General features: G+C 35.2%; 1 protein-coding gene across 1 annotated transcript in view; it reads right to left on the minus strand.

Moving 5' to 3' along the window:
- Window positions 1-22,540: 22,540 nt before the first annotated feature.
- Window positions 22,541-24,225, minus strand: part of ezra (ezrin a) — an 89,072-nt gene continuing 87,387 nt past the window's right edge. Inside the window, exon 12 of the mRNA XM_061987650.2 lies at window positions 22,541-22,965. Coding sequence (XP_061843634.1) covers window positions 22,801-22,965 — 165 coding nt within the window. The 3' untranslated portion in view covers window positions 22,541-22,800. The remainder of the gene's footprint in view (window positions 22,966-24,225) is intronic.

The following is a 24,225-nucleotide window of genomic DNA, read 5'->3' on the forward strand; positions in this document are numbered from 1 at the left end:
GTACTCATCTTTTCCGGTGTTATTATAGACTGTACTAATCTTTCTCTGGCGTTATTATCGACGGTACTCATCTCTTCTGGTGTTATTATAGACTGTACTCATCTTTTTCTGGCGTTATTATAGACGGTACTCATCTTTTCTGGTGTTATTATAGACTGTACTAATCTTTCTCTGGCGTTATTATCGACGGTACTCATCTTTTCTGGTGTTATTATAGACTGTACTCATCTTTTTCTGGCGTTATTATAGACGGTACTCATCTTTTTTGGCGTTATTATAGACGGTACTCATCTTTTCTGGTGTTATTATAGACTGTACTCATCTTTCTCTGGCGTTATCATAGACGGTACTCGCATCTTTTCTGTCGTTATTATAGACGGTACTCATCTTTTCTGGTGTTATTAGAGACTGTACTCATCTTTTTCTGGCGTTATTATAGACCGTACTCATCTTTTCTGGTGTTATTAGAGACTGTACTCATCTTTTCATGCCGTTATCATAGACCGTACTCATCTTTTCTGGTGTTATTAGAGACTGTACTCATCTTTTTCTGGCGTTATTATAGACGGTACTCATCTTTTCTGGTGTTATTATAGACTGTACTCATCTTTTTATGCCGTTATCATAGACCGTACTCATCTTTTCTGGTGTTATTATAGACTGTACTAATCTTTCTCTGGCGTTATTATAGGCGGTACTCATCTTTTTTGGTGTTATTATAGACTGTACTCATCTTTCTGGTGTTATTATAGACTGTACCCATCTTTCTCTGGCGTTATTATAGACAATACTCATCTTTTTCTGGCGTTATTATAGACGGTACTCATCTTTTCTGGTGTTATTATAGACTACTCATCTTTGTCTGGTATTATTATAGACGGTACTCATCTTTTCTGGTGTTATTATAGACAGTACTCATCTTTTCTGGTGTTATTATAGACTACTCATCTTTCTCTGGCGTTATTATAGACAATACTCATCTTCTCTGGTGTTATTATAGACTGTACTCATCTTTTTCTGGCGTTATTATAGACTGTACTCATCTTTTTGTGGTGCTATTATAGACTGTACTAATCTTTCTCTGGCGTTATTATAGACGGTACTCATCTTTTTTGGTGTTATTATAGACTGTACTCATCTTTTCTGGTGTTATTATAGACTGTACTCATCTTTCTCTGGCGTTATTATAGACAATACTCATCTTTTTCTGGCGTTATTATAGACGGTACGCATCTTTTCTGGTGTTATTATAGACTGTACTCATCTTTTCTGGCGTTATTATAGACAATACTCATCTTTTTCTGGCGTTATTATAGACGGTACTCATCTTTTTCTGGCGTTATTATAGACGGTACTCATCTTTTCTGGTGTTATTATAGACTGTACTAATCTTTCTCTGGCGTTATTATAGACGGTACTCATATTTTCTGGTGTTATTATAGACTGTACTCATCTTTTCTGGTGTTATTATAGACTGTACTCATCTTTCTCTGGCGTTATCATAGACGGTACTCATCTTTTCTGGCGTTATTATAGACGGTACTCATCTTTTCTGGTGTTAATAGAGACTGTACTCATCTTTTTCTGGCGTTATTATAGACTGTACTCATCTTTTTATGCCGTTATCATAGACCGTACTCATCTTTTCTGGTGTTATTAGAGACTGTACTCATCTTTTTCTGGCGTTATTATAGACGGTACTCATCTTTTCTGGTGTTATTATAGACTGTACTCATCTTTTTATGCCGTTATCATAGACCGTACTCATCTTTTCTGGTGTTATTATAGACTGCACTAATCTTTCTATGGCGTTACTATAGGCGGTACTCATCTTTTTTGGTGTTATTATAGACTGTACTCATCTTTTCTGGTGTTATTATAGACTGTACTCATCTTTTCTGGTGTTATTATAGACTACTCATCTTTCTCTGGCGTTATTATAGACAATACTCATCTTCTCTGGTGTTATTATAGACTGTACTCATCTTTTTCTGGCGTTATTATAGACTGTACTCATCTTTTTGTGGTGTTATTATAGACTGTACTAATCTTTCTCTGGTGTTATTATAGACTGTACTCATCTTTCTCTGGTGTTATCATAGACAGTACTCATCTTTTCTGGTGTTATTATAGACTGTACTCATCTTTCTCTGGCGTTATCATAGACGATACTCATCTTTTCTGGCGTTATTATAGACGGTACTCATCTTTTCTGGTGTTATTATAGACTGTACTAATCTTTCTCTGGTGTTATTATAGACGGTACTCATCTTTTCTGGTGTTATTATAGACAATACTCATCTTCTCTGGTGTTATTATAGACTGTACTCATCTTTTTCTGGCGTTATTATAGACAATACTCATCTTTTTCTGGCGTTATTATAGACGGTACGCATCTTTTCTGGTGTTATTATAGACTGTACTCATCTTTCTTTGGCGTTATTATAGACTGTACTAATCTTTCTCTGGCGTTATTATAGACGGTACTCATCTTTTCTGGTGTTATTATAGACGGTACTCATCTTTTCTGGTGTTATTATAGACTGTACTCATCTTTTCTGGTGTTATTATAGACGGTACTCATCTTTTCTGGTGTTATTATAGACTGTACTCATCTTTTCTGGTGTTATTATAGACAATACTCATCTTTTTCTGGCGTTATTATAGACGGTACGCATCTTTTCTGGTGTTATTATAGACTGTACTCATCTTTCTTTGGCGTTATTATAGACAATACTCATCTTTTTCTGGCGTTATTATAGACGGTACTCATCTTTTCTGGTGTTATTATAGACTGTACTAATCTTTCTCTGGCGTTATTATAGACGGTACTCATCTTTTCTGGTGTTATTATAGACTGTACTCATCTTTTTGTGGTGTCATTATAGACTGTACTCATTTTTCTCTGGCGTTATTATAGACAGTACTCGTCTTTTCTGGCGTTATTACAGACTGTCCTCCTACGGTGTGTAGTGAAGTATGTATAGCTATTCCTCATCCTGCAGTGATAATGCTACTTGTAAGAAACGTACTTAATGTGTCGCCATGGAGGCGAGAATGAGCGATTTAGAAGAAGCCAAAACACTACGGAGGGACGCAGCGAGAGCGGCGCTTCAGTGTTTATAGCTCCGCCTACTTTAGCTTTAGTTTGTAAGCCAATCAAACACGTCCATTCTCCCTCGTCTGTCTTCACATTGTTTCTGCTTGCGAGTGCTGCGTGTGTCCACCAACATGCTCGTACACCAACAATGTCACCACGGCGCGCCTCATGTGGATTAAAAAAAAAGACTTATTTCGGATTGTAAGACTGAAAATATGAACATAAAATAAACATTAACAAAAATATATATATATGTCTGAGACTCTAAACTAGGTGTAGCTTTGTCGCCCTCCAGCGTTTAAATGTAGCGCTGCATGTATTAAACGAGATCGGAGTTTTACTCTCAGACAAAAAAAACAACACAACAGCGAATAAAAAATACATCACAAAGTAAGAAATTCCAATAAAAAATAAACTAAATATCTTTATGCACAATATCTACTTACATATTCGACCAAGTTTCGTGATGAAACTTACACGTGTGGATTTCTACCATTGTTGCTGCTTGTCTGGATCAATATGTACGTCGCTTAGGAGGTCCGACCGGAAACAATAATATTAATTTTTGCTGTTTGTCTGGATCAATGTGTCCGTCTCTTAAGAGGTCCGACAGGAAACAATAACATTCATTCTGCCGTTTAATTTGTCTTATTTGGGACTAAGTTATAATTACAACAGGAAAGGGGAAAACAGGAAGTGGAAAAACCACAAAATAAGAGCGCAAGACAGGAACGAAAACCACACCCGGAAAATGACCAAGAAACTCAAAATAAGGCAATTTGTATATTGCACATTCATTTTTAATCTGGGGAAATTCTTAGACATTCCAGGAAAACCGTAGTTATAATAAAAAGTTGTGATTTTTTTGGTACAAATTCCCGATTTTCCCGAAATTCCAGGAATTCCGAAATACGCATACACAATTCAAACTGTTACTACGTCAACCTTTTTTTTAATTAACTGATTCACAAAATTCCAACACCAACCCATTCATATTATCTTGTCAATATTTTGTGCAAAGTTCCCGGTTTCCTTGAAATTCCCAAATTTCCAGGAAATTCCCAATTTCAAATCGATGCCCTAAATTGTCAAAATTTGCACCATTTTTTTGAACCGATTCCGACCTTTCAACCATCCTCTTCCAGCATATTGAACTTACTAAAAATATTTTTCACAAATATCCCACATTACCCAGAATTCCAGGTTTTCCGGGAAATTTTTCCCATTGAAAAGGAATGAACCATTTTCCAAACTTGCACAATTCCCGCATCTCTCACCCAATTTTAACCGTTCCACTTTAAACACCTTCCCCTTATCCTGGACATTCAAACTATCATTTTCCAATTAAAAAAAACAAACAAAAAAACTCCAGGAATTCACAATTTTCAAAAGCCCTATTTTGTGAAAAAATTCAGTTCACAAAATTCAAACGCAAACAATTTTAAAAATGTAGTGTCTTAAAATTCAGGGGAAAAAATTGGTGTATGAAATTTTTGTGCATAATAGTTTTGTGTAAAAAAATTCAGCCAATGAAAATTCAGTGTTAAAAAAATGTTTATAAAATTCAGTGTAATAAAAAAGTTTGGTTCATAAAAAATCTGTGTACAAAAATTTTGTGCAAAATTTTTTTTCCAGGAATTTACGGTTGTCCAAAGCCCTATTTTCACCCTTTGTTCTTTCAGTTTCACCGTCCACATTTTTCAACCAATTCCAACCATTCCACCATCAAAACTTTCTCCTTAGTTGGGACATCAAAAAGTTACTTCTTCTTTTTTTCGTGCAAATTCCCGGTTTTCCCGAAATTCCAGGAATTCCGAAATACGCATTCACAATTCAAAGTGTTTCTACTTCAACATTTCTCAACTGATTTAAGAAATTCCAACACCAACCCATTCATATCATCTCAGACAATTGTGCTAGTATCAATATTTTTTGTAAAGTTCCCGGTTTCCTCGAAATTTCCAAATTTCCAGGAAATTCCTATTCAAATGAATGGACATATTCAAAGTTCTACAATGCCCTAAATTGTCAAAATTTTGTGCCGTTTTTTTTAACTGATTACGATCTTTCAACCATCCTCTTCCAGCATATTGAACTTACTAAAAATATTTTTCACAAATATCCCACATTACCCAGAATTCCAGGTTTTCCGGGAACATTTTCCCATTGAAAATGAATGAACCATTTTTCAAACTTGCACAATTCCAGCATTTCTCATCCAATTCTAACTGTTCCACTTTAAACACCTTCCCCTCATCCTGGACATCCAAACTATCATTTTCCAATTAAAATTTTTTTTTTTCCAGGAATTCACAATTTTCAAAAGCCCTATTTTCACCCTTTGTTCTTTCAGTTTCACCCTCCACATTTTTCAACCAATTCCAACCATTCCACCATCAAAACTTTCCTCTTAGTTGGGACATCAAAAAGTTACTTCTTCTTTTTTCGTGCAAATTCCCGGTTTTCCAGAAATTCCAGGAATTCCGAAATACGCATTCACAATTCAAAGTGTTACTACGTCAACATTTCTCAACTGATTTAAGAAATTCCAACACCAACCCATTCATATTATCTTGTCAATATTTTTTGTAAAGTTCCCGGTTTCCTTGAAATTCCAAAATTTCCAGGAAATTCCCAATTTCAAATCAATGTACATATTCATAGTTCTACAATGCCTTAAATTGTCAAAATTTTGCACCATTTTTTTGAACCGATTCCGACCTTTCAACCATCCTCTTCCAGCATATTGAACTTACTAAAAATATTTTTCACAAATATCCCACATTACCCAGAATTCCAGGTTTTCCGGGAAATTTTTCCCATTGAAAATGAATGAACCATTTTCCAAACTTGCACAATTCCCGCATCTCTCACCCAATTCTAACCGTTCCACTTTAAACAGCTTCCCCTCATCCTGGACATTCAAACTATCATTTTCCAATTAAAAAATAAATAAATAAATAAATTAAAAAAAATTCCAGGAATTCACAATTTTCAAAAGCCCTATTTTCACCCTTTGTTCTTTCAGTTTTTCAACCAATTCCAACCATTACACCATCAAAACGTTCCTCTTAGTTGGGACATCAAAAAGTTGCTTCTTCTTTTTTCGTGCAAATTCCCGGTTTTCCAGAAATTCCAGGAATTCCGAAATACGCATTCACAATTCAAAGTGTTACTACGTCAACATTTCTCAACTGATTTAAGAAATTCCAACACCAACCCATTCATATCATCTTGTCAATATTTTTTGTAAAGTTCCCGGTTTCCTTGAAATTCCAAAATTTCCAGGAAATTCCCAATTTCAAATCAATGTACATATTCATAGTTCTACAATGCCTTAAATTGTCAAAATTTTGCACCCTTTTTTTGAACCGATTCCGACCTTTCAACCATCCTCTTCCAGCATATTGAACTTACCAAAAATATTTTTCCCAAATATCCCACATTACCCCGAATTCCAGATTTTCCGGGAAATTTTTCCCATTGAAAATGAATGAACCATTTTCCAAACTTGCACAATTCCCGCATCTCTCACCCAATTCTAACCGTTCCACTTTAAACACATTCCCCTCATCCTGGACATTCAAACTATAATTTTCCAATTTAAAAAAAAAAAAAATTCCAGGATTTCACAATTTTCAAAAGCCCTATTTTCACCCTTTGTTCTTTCAGTTTTTCATTCAATTCCAACCATTCCACCATCAAAACTTTCCTCTTAGTTGGGACATCAAAAAGTTACTTCTTCTTTTTTCGTACAAATTCCCGTTTTTCCCGAAATTCCTGGAATTCCGAAATACGCATTCACAATTCAAAGTGTTTCTACGTCAACATTTCTCAACTGATTTAAGAAATTCCAACACCAACCCATTCATATCATCTCAAACAATTGTGCTAGTCTCAATATTTTTGTAAAGTTCTCGGTTTCCTGGAAATTCCCAAATTTCCAGGAAATTCCCATTCAAATGAATGGACGTATTCATAGTTCTACGATGCCCTAAATTGTCAAAATTTTGCGCCATTTTTTTTAACCGATTCCGACCTTTCAACCATCCACTCACACTACTCTTCCAACATATCAAACTTACTAAAAATATTTTTCACAAATATCCCACATTACCCAGAATTCCAGGTTTTCCGGGAAATTTTTCCCATTGAAAATGAATGAACAGCTTTTCAAACTTGCACAATTCCCGCATCTCTCACCCAATTCTAACCGTTCCACTTTAAACACCTTCCCCTCATCCTGGACATTCAAACTATCATTTTCCAATTAAAAAAAATAAATAAATAAATAAATTCCAGGAATTCACAATTTTCAAAAGCCCTATTTTCACCTTTTGTTCTTTCAGTTTCACCGTCCACTTTTTTCAACCAATTCCAACCATTCCACCATCAAAACGTTCCTCTTAGTTGGGACATCAAAAAGTTACTTCTTCTTTTTTCGTACAAATTCCCGGTTTTCCAGAAATTCCAGGAATTCCGAAATACGCATTCACAATTCAAAGTGTTACTACGTCAACATTTCTCAACTGATTTAAGAAATTCCAACACCAACCCATTCATATCATCTCAGACAATTGGGCTAGTATCAATATTTTTGTAAAGTTCCCGGTTTCCTGGAAATTCCAAAATTTCCAGGAAATTCCCATTCAAATGAATGGACATACTCATAGTTCTACGATGCCCTAAATTGTCAAAATTTTGCGCCGTTTTTTTTAACCGATTCCGACCTTTCAACCATCCACTCACACTACTCTTCCATTATATTAAACTTACTAAAAATATTTTTCCCAAATATCCCACATTACCCAGAATTCCAGGTTTTCCGGGAAATTTTTCCCATTGAAAATGAATGAACCATTTTCCAAACTTGCACAATTCCCGCATCTCTCACCCAATTCTAACCGTTCCACTTTAAACACCTTCCCCTCATCCTGGACATTCAAACTATCATTTTCCAATTAAAAAAAAAAAAAAAAAATTCCAGGAATTCACAATTTTCAAAAGCCCTATTTTCACCCTTTGTTCTTTCATTTTCAACGTCCACATTTTTCAACCAATTCCAACCATTCCACCATCAAAACTTTCCTCTTAGTTGGGACATCAAAAAGTTACTTCTTCTTTTTTCGTACAAATTCCAGGTTTTCCAGAAATTCCAGGAATTCTGAAATACGCATTCAAAATTCAAAGTGTTTCTACGTCAACATTTCTCAACTGATTTAAGAAATTCCAACACCAACCCATTCATATCATCTCAGACAATTGTGCCAGTATCAATATTTTTTGTAAAGTTCCCGGTTTCCTCGAAATTTCCAAATTTCCAGGAAATTCCCATTCAAATGAATGGACGTATTCAAAGTTCTACAATGCCCTAAATTGTCAAAATTTTGTGCCGTTTTTTTTTTAACTGATTACGATCTTTCAACCATCCTTTTCCATTATATTAAACTTACTAAAAATATTTTTCACAAATATCCCACATTACCCAGAATTCCAGGTTTTCCGGGAAAATTTTCCCATTGAAAATGAATGAACCATTTTTCAAACTTGCACAATTCCAGCATTTCTCACCCAATTCTAACTGTTCCACTTTAAACACCTTCCCCTCATCCTGGACATTCAAACTATCATTTTCCAATAAAAAAATAAACAATTCCAGGAATTCACGGTTTTTCAAAGCCCTATTTTCAACCTTTGTTGTTTCAGTTTCACCGTCCACATTTTTCAACCAATTCCAACCATTCCACCATCAAAACTTTCCTCTTAGTTGGGACATCAAAAAGTTACTTCTTCTTTTTTCGTACAAATTCCAGGTTTTCCAGAAATTCCAGGAATTCTGAAATACGCATTCAAAATTCAAAGTGTTTCTACGTCAACATTTCTCAACTGATTTAAGAAATTCCAACACCAACCCATTCATATCATCTCAGATAATTGTGCCAGTATCAATATTTTTTGTAAAGTTCCCGGTTTCCTCCAAATTTCCAAATTTCCAGGAAATTCCCATTCAAATGAATGGACGTATTCAAAGTTCTACAATGCCCTAAATTGTCAAAATTTTGTGCCGTTTTTTTAAACTGATTACGATCTTTCAACCATCCTTTTCCAACATATTAAACTTACTAAAAATATTTTTCACAAATATCCCACATTACCCAGAATTCCAGGTTTTCCGGGAAAATTTTCCCATTGAAAATGAATGAACCATTTTTCAAACTTGCACAATTCCAGCATTTCTCACCCAATTCTAACTGTTCCACTTTAAACACCTTCCCTTCATCCTGGACATTCAAACTATCATTTTCCAATAAAAAAAATAATAATTCCAGGAATTCACGGTTTTCCAAAGCCCTATTTTCACCCTTTGTTCTTTCAGTTTCACCGTCCACATTTTTCAACCAATTCCAACCATTCCACCATCAAAACTTTCCTCTTAGTTGGGACATCAAAAGTTACTTTTTCTTTTTTCGTACAATTTCCCGGTTTTCCCGAAATCCCAATTCTTAATTGCAAAGTGTTACTACGTCAACATTTCTCAACTGATTTAAGAAATTCCAACACCAACCCATTCATATCATTTAGGACAATTGTGATATTATCAAAAAAAAATTTAATTCACTGTTTTCCCCAAATTCCCACATTTCCAGGAAATTCCCATTCAACAACTCCCACATTTTTTTTTACCGGATTCAAACTGTTCAACCATCCACACACTCTACTCACCCTGGATATTGACGCAAAAAACATGTTTCCCATTTCCCCAAACTCCCGGTTTTCCTGGAATTTCTAAGAATGTCTCCAGATTAAAAATGAATGCGCAATATACAATTACTTATTTTGAGTTTCTTGGTCATTTTGCGGGTGTAGTTTTTGTTCCTGTCTTGCGCTCTTATTTTGTGGTTTTTCACTTCCTAAACGTAAAAATTATGTTTATTGCAACTATTTGACCTAAAATACCGAGGCTACTAAGTGTGTTTTTATCCCATCACTCAATCAATCGGACAAACTAATCAATAGATTGCTCGATGGCTAAAGTAATTGATTGCTAATAGTGGACTTTGTCAATTCTAACTCAATCAACACATAAAAAGTCCCTTTAACTCCAAATGTACCCAAGCTATGTATTGTTTTGTCATGAACATGAAAGATGGTGTACATCAGGTCTGGGCAAACTAAGGCCCGGGGGCCACATGCGGCCCGTTAAGCTTTTCAATCTGGCCCGCCGAACATTCCCAAATATTTTTTGTAGATCTTTAAGATGTAAAGTGTAGCTGCCATTATGATGTTTTCTAATGACCGTAAGTCTTGAACTATACAAAGTATTTCCATGGTTGGAATCTGCGCTTTTGCATGATATTTTAATGACTAGTGTTGTCCTGATACCAATATTATTTCCATACTTTTCGGTACTTTTCTAAATAAAGGGGACCAGAAAAAATTGCATTATTGGCTTTATTTTAACACAAAATCTTAGGGTGTGGCTTTTCAGAGGCAATATGGTACCGATTATGATTCATTAGTATGGCGGTGCTATACTAATACCCGTATACCGTACAACCCTACTAGTTACTATGGTAATCTACGTCACAGCAGGTCAGACGAGGCACCAAGCAGTGTGGGTGGGGAGCGTTTCCACAGAGTGTTTCCAGAGAGGCCAGCCTGAAATGATTTTTACAAGAAAGTTCTAAACCTTAGTGATGTATCACATATATCAGATTGTAGGTGTTTTTTTGTTTTTTTACACTTCGCGTTCATATTTCGCTGGGTTTGTTGCATTTTTTAAATTTAATTTAATTAAATTTTTTAATTTTTTAACTTTTTAATTTTATTTTATTATTTTTTATTTATCTATTTTATTTTATTTTTTATTTTTGTTGCATTTGGCTTGGTTGTAAAATATGTCGATTGAGAGGGGGTGTGACGTTCATATGTTCTCAATATTCAGGGTTTTATCGTTCATACAAAAATGTCAAATTCCATTCCGTTTTTAAGGCGGTCTGTCATAACATTTTTCAGCATTCAATCAGACTTTATTGTGAGGTTTTGTATCAGTTTTCCTAAAAAATAGATACCGTATTTTTCGGACTATAAGTAGCAGTTTTTTTCATCGTTTGACCGGGGGTGCGACTTATACTCAGGAGCGACTTATGTGTGAAATTATACTCCGAAAAATGCGGTACCGGCCCCCAGACACATTTTTTTTCTCTAAATTTGTCCCCCGAGTCAAAATAATTGCCCAGGCCTGGTGTACAGGAATAAGAATGGGAATGTATCTTTTCCATTTGTGTTGATTTGACTTCACCTCCGTGTGAATAGTCAAGCAGTTTTCCTTCGAAATGACTAAACAAATATTTCCTTTTCCTCGGGCCGGCGGCTTCTTGTTATCGTGGCTTTTTCCAGGTGCACGTCGCCAGGACAGGTTTTAAAGATCCACGCCGTTACCCGGTGTGTTCTTCCAGACAAAAACAGACCCGCCGCTATTTTTATGTACACAGCTGGCACTGGCTACTTCCCGGAGACGAGCCGCCCGCGCTACTTTTAGATCTGCAATGCAGATGGCCACGACTTTGGAAATGAAGCAGACTATAAGTCGGCTTTGAAATCCTACCAAAGCGCATCTCAAACACAAACACCTGGAAGGACAAAAAACTGCTGTTCCCCATCCATTCAAATCACATTCGTTGATGTATCCGGTCAATACGAGAGAAAGTAAAGTTGGATCTGTCACGTTCAAACACTGAGGACATCTATTAAACAAGACAAAAGGCAAGGAATTAAACAGAGACAGAATTCAATTTGGACTCAATATTGAGGAGAGACATGGCCACTGCACTCTCTGTACAGTCCTGCACCACGCTCTGACGAAGAAGGTTTTCGTCTCCTCTTTTATTATATATTCAATGTTCACGCACCAACACATGTCTCATTAGAAATAGGAAGTACCGTATTTTCCGCACTATAAGGCGCACCTAAAAACCACAAATTTTCTCAAAAGCTGACAGTGCGCCTTATAACCCGGTGCGCTTTATATATGGATAAATATTAAGATTCATTTTCATAAAGTTTCGGTCTCGTAATTACGGTAAACAGCCGCCATCTTTTTTCCCGGTAGAACAGGAAGCGCTTCTTCTTCTACGCAAGCAACCGCCAAGGTAAGCACCCGCCCCCATAGAACAGAAAGCGCTTCTTCTTCTACTGTAAGCAACCACCCGCCCGCGTAGAAGAAGAAAAAGCGCGCGGATATTACCGTACATTTCCTTTGTGTGTTTACATCTGTAAAGACCACAAAATGGCTCCTACTAAACGACAGGGATCCGGTTCATGAAAAGACGCAATCTCTCCATCCGCACACGGATTACTATTTCACAGCAACTGATATTCCTGTGAACCGCACTGTGGATACAACGGGAGCACGTACGGTGAATATTCGCACCACAGGGAATGAGAAGTCATCCTTCACTGTGGTTCTAGCTTGCCATGCTAATGGCCAGAAACTTCCACCCATGGTGATATTCAAAAGGAAGACCTTGCCAAAAGAGACCTTTCCAGCCGGCGTCATCATAAAAGCTAACTCGAAGGGATGGATGAAGAAAAGATGAGCGAGTGGTTAAGGTAAGTTTAAGTTTACGCGAAGAGGCCGGGTGGCTTTTTTCACGCAGCTTCGTCCATGTTGATATACGATTCCATGCGCGCCCACATCACGCTGGTTTTAATATATTATTAAAGTTTGACTGACCTATTTGACTGTTTTTTTGACATTCCTTTAGCGCAGTTAGATGCGGCTTACAACACGGGGCGGCTTATAGGTGGACAAAGTTTTGAAATATGCCGTTCATTGAAGGCGCGGCTTATAACCCAGGGCGCCTTATGGTGCGGAAAATACGGTATGTAAAACAGTCATTGTTTTCGGTCTCATTGAAGTCCAAGAAGAGGATGTCTCGGGCTGGGCTCTTCCTGGATCCAGCTGGGGCAGGTGTTGGAGGACAATGGATAACCCCGCCCGTCTCCTGACCACAGTTGCTTCGAAAGGGCAGCGGGTCGTAAATAGCGTTGACTTCAAAGAGAGTTCGTTTAACACTTCAAAGAGAGTTCCTCTGGAAGTTGAGCAGATCCTGCCATCTGTCCGTGTTGAAATCACAGTGGAGTTTTACGAGCCTTCTTCCTCTTGTTAGGCCTCGAAAGACAGCATTCATAATACAACGTTTCTTTTGTGATAACTTACAAACAATTATTCCAACAGGATCTACTTAACCTGACTTCGGAGCTGTACTTTTCCACCACAGAGGGCCCCGGGGCCCAATCAAATATTAACTCTGAGTTAGTCATCTTATTACTAATCATATTCAATAACTATACACAATTATACTTACAGTTTGACAGGATAAACCTTGTCAGAAGATATGAAAACATGTGTTAATCACAAATATTATTATGAAGGCTCAGGTCAGGCTGATTACAAAAATAAATACCAATCAAATATATTGCAAAAGAAGGGAATGATGAACAACTAGATGAGGCAATTTCTGAAGGAATTGCGTGTGAATGCTTCAATGCTGAAGTTGAACTGAAATCCTGGAATTTTTTTTTTTTTAGAACTGTTGAAGTAGAGCACACAATTCCCGAACAGGCTGAAATATTTTGAAGTTGGAACGGTTTGAATCAGATGAAAAATGTGGCAGCTGTGGAACTTTGAAGACTGTCCCATTGGTTTCAATGGGAATTTCCCAAAAAATTGGGAATTTCGGAACATTTTTGAAAATGGTAAACAACATGAATGGTTGGTGTTGGAATTTTTCAAATCGGTCGGTCGAGAAATGTTGAAGTAGTTGTCAGGTTCAAAGACTGATGACGTCTATTAAACAAGACAAGAAGCAAGGAATTAAACAGAGACAGAATTCAATTTGGCTCAATTGAGGAGAAACATCTGGACTCTACTCTTTGTTCTGTCCCACCATGCTCTGACGAAAGATTGTATGCCTCCTCTTTTATTTGGACTTTCCCTGATTACATGGCAACAGCTGTTTCTAAAGGAAGGGGGTCGTAAACAGCCGCTGCCTTTGGTCACAAAACAGTTCAAAGAAAAGGTGCCTGGAAGGGAGTCAGGTCCTGCTTCCTCTCCGCTTTGTAGATCTTGGGTCAAGACAAAATCTTCCTGTGGATTACAATACATCAAAGAAACCGACACCTTCATGTCGCTTCCCATCCTACAGAGTGGAGTTTTACAAGCCTTTTGCTTGGTAGGATCAAAGACAGCTTTTGTCATCTCGCCGGGAACTCATGGCAACACAAAGTTTTGTGATAACTTAGATACAATTATTCTGACAGTAGTAAGGTGATGAATTGAGAAATGGTATTACGGGATTCCTGGAATTTCGGGAAAACCGGGACTTCGTTTTTTGTCCCGATTAAGAGGAATTTTTTGACGGTGGAACGGTTGAAATCCGTGGAAAAATGTGGAAGGAGTAGTCGACAGAAAAAAGGGCGGAAATAGGACTTTGGAAAAGCAGGATTTCTGGAAAATTCTGGAATTTTTTTAAACTCATAAAAACGTTAGTTTGAATTCCCAGAATGGTGGAATGTGTTGAAGGTGGAATGGTTTGAAACGGTTGAAAAATGGGGAAATGGTGGAAGTTTGAAAAATGGCCAATTCATTTTGAATGAGAAAAATGTCCCGAAAAACCTGAAATTTTGGGAATTTTGGGAATTCTTGGAATTTGTCAAGGGAAAGCCAGCGATTCACGAAAAGGCTGAACAGTTTGAAGTTGGAACGGTTTGAATCCGATGAAAAATGTGGCAGTTGTGGACTTTGAAGAATGTCCCATTGATTTCAATGGGAATTCCCCCCAAAATTGGGAATTTCGGGAAAAGCGGGAATATTTTTGAAAATGGTAAAAAAAAACATAAATTGTCTTGGTTTTGATGCTGGAACGATTGAAGTGGGTTGAAAAATGTGGGAGGAGTAGTCGACAAAAAAAGGGGATTTCTAGGAATTCCTGGAATTTTTTTTGAACTTGGAAAAATTATCATTTGAATGTCCAGGATGAGTGGAATATGTATATGTATATGAATGGTTTGAATCGGTTGAAAAATGTGGAAATGGTGGAAGTTTGAAAAATGTCCTATTCTTTTCAATAGGAATTTCATGGAAATTTCGGGAAAAGCGGTAATTTTTTTGAAAACTCTAAAACAATTGAATGTTCTAAATGGTTGGTGTTGGAATTTTTCAAATCGGTTGGAGGAGAAATGTTGAAGTAGTAACATGTTGAATTGAGAAATGGTATTACGGGATTCCTGGAATTTCGGGAAAACCGGAAATTAAAAAAAACAATTTAGTTTTTTGTCCTGATTAAGAGTAATGTTTTGACGGTGGAACGGTTGAAATCCATGGAAAAATGTGGAAGGAGGCAGAAACAAGGGTGGAAATACAAAATGATGTCTGCCTGTAAATAAGTAAAAACATTTTTTTTAAGGGGACGAGCTACATGTGAACTCCTATAGTTAGGAGGAGATGTCTCGTTAAGCGGAAAAAAACTACTTTAAAGTATCTCCACATATATTTTTCGATACTCAAGGTACAATAAAAATGCTTCCTGAAATATGTAATACTGTATACATAATCTGTGAAAGTATAAACAAAATAGGTAAGAACAATATTGAAGGCAACGATAACTTTGAAAATGGTAAAAAACATGAATTGTCTTGGTTTTGATGCTGGAACGATTGAAGTGGGTTGAAAAATGTGGGAGGAGTAGTCGACAGCAAAAAGGGGATTTCTAGGAATTCCTGGAATTTTTTTTGAACTTGGAAAAATTATCATTTGAATGTCCAGGCTGAGTGGAATATGTATATGCATATGAATGGTTTGAATCAGTTGAAAAATGTGGAAATGGTGGAAGTTTGAAAAATGTCCTATTCTTTTCAATAGGAATTTCATGGAAATTTCGGGAAAAGCGGTAATTTTTTTTGAAAATTCCAAAACAATTGAATGTTCTAAATGGTTGGTGTTGGAATTTTTCAAATCGGTCGATGGAGAAATGTTGAAGTAGTAACATGTTGAATTGAGAAATGGTATTACGGGATTCCTGGAATTTCGGGAAAACCGGAAATAAAAAAAACAATTTAGTTTTTTGTCCTGATTAAGAGTAATGTAATGTGGAAGGAGGCAGAAACAAGGGTGGAAATACAAAATTATGTCTGCCTGTAAATAAGTAAAAATATTTTTTTTAAGGGGACGAGCTACATGTGAACTCCTATAGTTAGGAGGAGATGTCTCGTTAAGCGGAAAAAACTACTTTAGAGTACCTCCACATATATTTTTCGATACTCAAGGTACAATAAAAAGGCTTCCTGAAATATGTAATACTGTATACACAATCTGTGAAAGTATAAACAAAATAGGTAAGAACAATATTGAAGGCAACGATAACTTTGAAAATGGTAAAAAACATGAATTGTCTTGGTTTTGATGCTGGAACGATTGAAGTGGGTTGAAAAATGTGGGAGGAGTAGTCGACAGCAAAAAGGGGATTTCTAGGAATTCCTGGAATTTTTTTTGAACTTGGAAAAATTATCATTTGAATGTCAAGGCTGAGTGGAATATGTATATGCATATGAATGGTTTGAATCAGTTGAAAAATGTGGAAATGGTGGAAGTTTGAAAAATGTCCTATTCTTTTCAATAGGAATTTCATGGAAATTTCGGGAAAAGCGGTAATTTTTTTGAAAATTCCAAAACAATTGAATGTTCTAAATCAGGGGTGCTCACACTTTTTCTGCAGGCGAGCTACTTTTCAATTGATCAAGTTGTGGGGATCTACCTCATTCATATATATACTTTATATTTACTTATTTATGAAATATATGTTTTTGTTAACAAGTTAGAGGTGTTTAATGATAATGCAAGCATGTTTAACACATATAGTTAATATTGTTAATAAATTAAAGGTGTTTAATGATAATACAAGTATGTTTAATACATATAGTTAATATTGTTAACAAGTAAAGGGTGTTTAAAGATAATGAAAGCATGTTTAACTCATATAGTTAATATTGTTAAAAAATTAAAGGTGTTTAATGATAATACAAGCATGTTAAATACATATAGTTAATATTGTTAACAAGTTAAAGGTGTTTAATGATAATACAAGCATGTTTAACACATAGTTACTATTGTTAAAAAATTAAAGGTGTTTAATGATAATACAAGAATGTTTAATACATATAGTTAATATTGTTAACAAGTTAAAGGTGTTTAAAGATAATACAAGCATGTTTAACACATATAGTTAATATTGTTAATAAGTTAAAGGTGTTTAACGATAATACAAGCATATTTAACACATATAGATTATTTTCTTTCATGAAGACAAGAATATAAGTTGGTGTATTACCTGATTGTGATGACTTGCATTGATAGGAATCAGACAGTGGTGCTGATAAGGTCCGCATTTTCGAATGGAGGAGAAAAAAGGCCTCCTTTCTGTCCAATACCACATGAAAGTGGTTGGTTTTTGGCATCTTATTAGTCCAGTTTCCGTACTCCTTTGTATACACTTTACAAGAAATACATTGTCGGCAAACTCCATAGCTTACTAGCTTGTGCACGCCAGCTTTCTGAGACTCCTATTTTGTTAGCGCAACTGTGCAACTGTGCAGTCGGTCTTTGGAGTTTTGACGACAGGTACGGCGCCAGAGTCTGTTGAAATAAAGTGTTTCTCGCCTTCCAGTTGGTAATTTTAATGAGCTGGCAGCAGCCAGTGTCATCTTAGAAGACACTCGGGTGCCGTGAATGTCAATCAAGTGACGAAAATGACGTCATTGTGAAGATTTATGATCGCTCAATTTTAGGACTATTTTTTTAATGCCTGGCTGGTGATCGACTGACACACCCTCCGAGATCGACCGGTAGCTCGCGATCGACGTAATGAGCACCCCTGCCCTAGGGTAAACTGGGTGTAACACACGGCACACTGACAAAGCTTAACCTATTGTGACTATAACAATCTACAAGGTTAATGTAGGTTGCTTCTCTTTCTCCCCCTCCATTTTTCTGCATTCTTTTGTATCTCAAGTTATCATTACGTATATGTTTTGTTGCATTTAAACAACTGTATTGTTGATAATAAAGGTAAATTATTGGTATTGTTCATTATCAATAGCGCTATTTCTATTGGTATTTGTATTGATCCATTTGTAGTGTAATAATGCTCATTGTCATTTCTGTATTATTTTTTATTTTTCGCTAACTGCTTATTTGCTATTACTTTTACCATCATATTTGTACATGTCGTATTTGCTGATGTTGCTCTATTGTTGTTGTTATTTGCTGTTGTTGTTTTTGTCTCTCTGTCTAATCCCCCTCTTGTCCCCACAATTTCCCCCTCTGTCTTCTTTTTTTTCTCTTTCTATCCCCTCCTGCTCCGGCCCGGCTGCACTAAATGATAATATAAATACATTTAATAAAGTCAAATACAAATAAGGCAACAAGAGAAGTATCCTACACTTCTCTTTTGTAAAGTAAATCTGAACAGCCGAAATGGGCATCTACATCAACTATATGATTTGCCTGAGAAGCTGGACAGGACACACACACAAAAAAAAAAAAAAAAAAAAAAAAAAAAAATTAAATTTTTTTTTTTTTTTTTTTTTTTTTAAATAATGTAATGCGATCTACCAATACTACCTTTGCGATCGACTGGTAGATCGCGATCGACGTATTGAGCACCCCTGTTCTAAATGGTTGGTGTTGGAATTTTTCAAATCGGTCAGAGGAGAATTGTTGAAGTAGTAACATGTTGAATTGAGAAATGGTATTACGGAATTCCTGGAATTTCGGTAAAACCGAAAAAAAAAAATATATATTTTTTGTCCTGATTAAGAGTAATGTTTTGACGGTGGAACGGTTGAAATCCATGGAAAAATGTGGAAGGAGTAGTCGACAGAAAAAAGGGCGGAAATAGGGCTTTGGAAAAGCAGGATTTCTGGAAAATTCTGGAATTTTATTAAACTCATAAAAACGTTAGTTTGAATTCCCAGAATGGTGGAATGTGTTGAAGGTGGAATGGTTTGAAACGGTTGAAAAATGTGGAAATGGTGGAAGTTTGAAAAATGGCCAATTCATTTTGAATGAGAAAAATGTCCCGAAAAACCTGGAATTCTGGGAAATGTGGGAATTTTTGGAATTTGTCAAGGGAAAGCCCGCGATTCCCGAATAGGCTGAACAGTTTGAAGTTGGAACGGTTTGAATCCGATGAAAAATGTGGCAGTTGTGGACTTTGAAGAATGTCCCATTGATTTCAATGGGAATTCCCCCCAAAATTGGGAATTTCGGGAAAAGCGGGAATATTTTTGAAAATGGTAAAAAAAACCATAAATTGTCTTGGTTTTGATGGTGGAACGATTGAAGTGGGTTGAAAAATGTGGGAGGAGTAGTCGACAGAAAAAAAGGGGATTTCTAGGAATTCCTGGAATTTTTTTTTGAACTTGGAAAAATTATCATTTGAATGTCCAGGCTGAGTGGAATATGTATATGTATATGAATGGTTTGAATCGGTTGAAAAATGTGGAAATGGTGGAAGTTTGAAAAATGTCCCATTCTTTTCAATAGGAATTTCATGGAAATTTCGGGAAAAGCGGTAATTTTTTTGAAAATTCCAAAACAATTGAATGTTCTAAATGGTTGGTGTTGGAATTTTTCAAATCGGTCGATGGAGAAATGTTGAAGTAGTAACATGTTGAATTGAGAAATGGTATTACGGGATTCCTGGAATTTCGGGAAAACCGGAAATACATTTTAAAAAAATTGTTTTTTGTCCTTATTAAGAGTAATGTTTTGACGGTGGAACGGTTGAAATCCATGGAAAAATGTGGAAGGACACAGAAACAAGGGTGGAAATACAAAATTATGTCTGCCTGTAAATAAGTAAAAACATTTTTTTTTAAGGGGACGAGCTACATGTGAACTCCTATAGTTAGGAGGAGATGTCTCGTTAAGCGGAAAAAACTACTTTAAAGTATCTCCACATATATTTTTCGATACTCAAGGTACAATAAAAAGGCTTCCTGAAATATGTAATACTGTATACACAATCTGTGAAAGTATAAACAAAATAGGTAAGAACAATATTGAAGGCAACGATAACTTTGAAAATGGTAAAAAACATGAATTGTCTTGGTTTTGATGCTGGAACGATTGAAGTGGGTTGAAAAATGTGGGAGGAGTAGTCGACAGCAAAAAGGGGATTTCTAGGAATTCCTGGAATTTTTTTTGAACTTGGAAAAATTATCATTTGAATGTCCAGGATGAGTGGAATATGTATATGTATATGAATGGTTTGAATCAGTTGAAAAATGTGGAAATGGTGGAAGTTTGAAAAATGTCCTATTCTTTTCAATAGGAATTTCATGGAAATTTCGGGAAAAGCGGTAATTTTTTTGAAAATTCCAAAACAATTGAATGTTCTAAATGGTTGGTGTTGGAATTTTTCAAATCGGTCGATGGAGAAATGTTGAAGTAGTAGCATGTTGAATTGAGAAATGGTTTTACGGGATTCCTGGAATTTCGGGAAAACCGGGAATAAAAAAAAACAATTTTGTTTTTTGTCCTGATTAAGAGTAATGTAATGTGGAAGGAGGCAGAAACAAGGGTGGAAATACAAAATTATGTCTGCCTGTAAATAAGTAAAAACATTTTTTTTAAGGGGACGAGCTACATGTGAACTCCTATAGTTAGGAGGAGATGTCTCGTTAAGCGGAAAAAACTACTTTAAAGTACCTCCACATATATTTTTCGATACTCAAGGTACAATAAAAAGGCTTCCTGAAATATGTAATACTGTATACATAATCTGTGAAAGTATAAACAAAATAGGTAAGAACAATATTGAAGGCAACGATAACTTTGAAAATGGTAAAAAACATGAATTGTCTTGGTTTTGATGCTGGAACGATTGAAGTGGATTGAAAAATGTGGGAGGAGTTGTCGACAGCAAAAAGGGGATTTCTAGGAATTCCTGGAATTTTTTTTTAACTTGGAAAAATGATCATTTGAATGTCCAGGCTGAGTGGAATATGTATATGTATATGAATGGTTTGAATCAGTCGAAAAATGTGGAAATGGTGGAAGTTTGAAAAATGTCCTATTCTTTTCAATAGGAATTTCATGGAAATTTCGGGAAAAGCGGTAATTTTTTTTAAACTCTAAAACAACTGAATGTTCTAAATGGTTGGTGTTGGAATTTTTCAAATTGGTCGGAGGACAAATGTTGAAGTAGTAACATGTTGAATTGAGAAATGGTATTACGGTATTCCTGGAATTTCGGGAAAACCGGAAAAAAAGAAAGAAAGTGTTTTTTGTCCTGATTAAGAGTAATGTTTTGACGGTGGAACGGTTGAAATCCATGGAAAAATGTGGAAGGACACAGAAACAAGGGTGGAAATACAAAATTATGTCTGCCTGTAAATAAGTAAAAACATTTTTTTTAAGGGGACGAGCTACATGTGAACTCCTATAGTTAGGAGGAGATGTCTCGTTAAGCGGAAAAAACTACTTTAAAGTATCTCCACATATATTTTTCGATACTCAAGGTACAATAAAAAGGCTTCCTGAAATATGTAATACTGTATACACAATCTGTGAAAGTATAAACAAAATAGGTAAGAACAATATTGAAGGCAACGATAGCTTTGAAAATGGTAAAAAACATGAATTGTCTTGGTTTTGATGCTGGAACGATTGAAGTGGGTTGAAAAATGTGGGAGGAGTAGTCGACAGCAAAAAGGGGATTTCTAGGAATTCCTGGAATTTTTTTTGAACTTGGAAAAATTATCATTTGAATGTCCAGGATGAGTGGAATATGTATATGTATATGAATGGTTTGAATCAGTTGAAAAATGTGGAAATGGTGGAAGTTTGAAAAATGTCCTATTCTTTTCAATAGGAATTTCATGGAAATTTCGGGAAAAGCGGTAATTTTTTTGAAAATTCCAAAACAATTGGATGTTCTAAATGGTTGGTGTTGGAATTTTTCAAATCGGTCGATGGAGAAATGTTGAAGTAGTAACATGTTGAATTGAGAAATGGTTTTACGGGATTCCTGGAATTTCGGGAAAACCGGAAATAAAAAAAAACAATTTTGTTTTTGGTCCTGATTAAGAGTAATGTAATGTGGAAGGAGGCAGAAACAAGGGTGGTAATACAAACTTATGTCTGCCTGTAAATAAGTAAAAACATTTTTTTTAAGGGGACGAGCTACATGTGAACTCCTACAGTAAGGAGGAGATGTCTCGTTAAGCGGAAAAAACTACTTTAGAGTACCTCCACATATATTTTTCGATACTCAAGGTACAATAAAAAGGCTTCCTGAAATATGTAATACTGTATACATAATCTGTGAAAGTATAAACAAAATAGGTAAGAACAATATTGAAGGCAACGATAACTTTGTATTGATAAGCTTTTTATTAAGTGAGAGGCTGATCAGAAACAAAGATTAGCTCATAAGAAAAATAAAATATAATTAGTTTTCTTTAATTAAACAGCTGCTCCAGACTACATAAAGACATTGTGTGAAAATATCATTTGTACAGTACATTGTTAGTTTGAAAAGAGTGGAGACATTTGAGTGCTTATAAGTCGATCTCACCAAGGCCTTCCCCCTCATGAGGTATTTGTATTGTGACAACCTCCCGCCGCCTCCTTCCTACAAGGCCTCGAACTCGTCGATCCTCTGCTTGGTGTTACCCTGGCGGATCTGCCGCAGGGTCTTGTACTTGTCGCGGCCGACTCGCACGTTGTCGGCGTGCTGCAGGTCGTTCTGTGTCTTCTTGCTCTGGTCCCGGGACTCTTCCAGCTCTGAGCTCAGGGCCTGCAGGGGGAGGGGAGAACAGGCGGTTTGCGATTTTTGGCTGTTACAATAAGAGCGAGCCCCGCGACATACAGGTGATGATAAACTGAGAACACATTTTTCCTGCGCCATAAGATGTGGGCGTGGTATGGCGCCTAACTTTGCTCCGATGGTTTTTGGGGAACTTTTGGCGAAAAAAAGGGGTCGTACTTTAACAAACTCCTCCTCGGGACTTTGACCAAATGTGTCGTGGTTAAAATGACAGATACTACACATATAGGTGATGGTAAATTGAGAACACATTTTTCCTACGTCATAAGATGTGGGCGTGGTATGCCGCCAAACTTTGCTCCGATGGTTTTTAGGGAACTTTTGGCGAAAAAAAAGGAGTTGTACTTTAACAAACTCCTCCTCGGGACTTTGACCAAATGAGTCGTGGTTAAAATGACATATACTACACATATAGGTGATTATAAATTGTGACACATTTTTCCTACACTATAAGGTGTGGGCGTGGTATGGCGCCAAACTTTGCTCCGATGGCTTTTTATTTTATTTTATTACATTAAATTGTATTTCATTTTATTTTAATTTAATTAATTTATTCATTTAATTGTATTGTATTTTATGTTATGTTATTTTATTTAAATTAAATTAATGTTTTTATTTTATTTTATTTTTTAAATATTTTTTTTATTTTAATTTTTTTTAATTTTTTTAATTTAATTTTATTTAATTTTATTTAAATTAAATTATATTATATTATATATATTATACATTTAATATAATTTTAATTTTAATTACATTTAATTTAATTAGTTGTATTTTATTTTATTTAAACTAATTGTATTTAACTTTATTTAATTTTATTTAAATGCAATTCAATTTAATTCAATTAAGTAAAATTAATACTTTAATTTAGTTTAATTTAAATTTAATTAAATTTAATTTAATTCAATCTATTTTGTAATTTATTTGTAATTTATTTTTAATTTATTTTTAATTTATTTTAATTTATTTTAATTTATTTTTTTAATTTATTTTAATTTAATTACATTTTATTTTATTTAAATTAAATTAAATTCATAATTTAATTTAATTTATTTTAATTTTATTTAATTAATTTAATTTAATTTAATTTAATTTAATTTATTTTATTTTATATTATTTAAATTAATTTAATTTAATTTAATTTAATTTAATTTGATTTAATTTGATTTAATTTGATTTAATTTGATTTAATTTGATTTAATTTGATTTAATTTGATTTAAATTAATGTA

Source organism: Nerophis lumbriciformis, linkage group LG26 (genome assembly GCF_033978685.3).
Source record: "Nerophis lumbriciformis linkage group LG26, RoL_Nlum_v2.1, whole genome shotgun sequence".
Lineage (NCBI taxonomy): Eukaryota > Metazoa > Chordata > Actinopteri > Syngnathiformes > Syngnathidae > Nerophis > Nerophis lumbriciformis.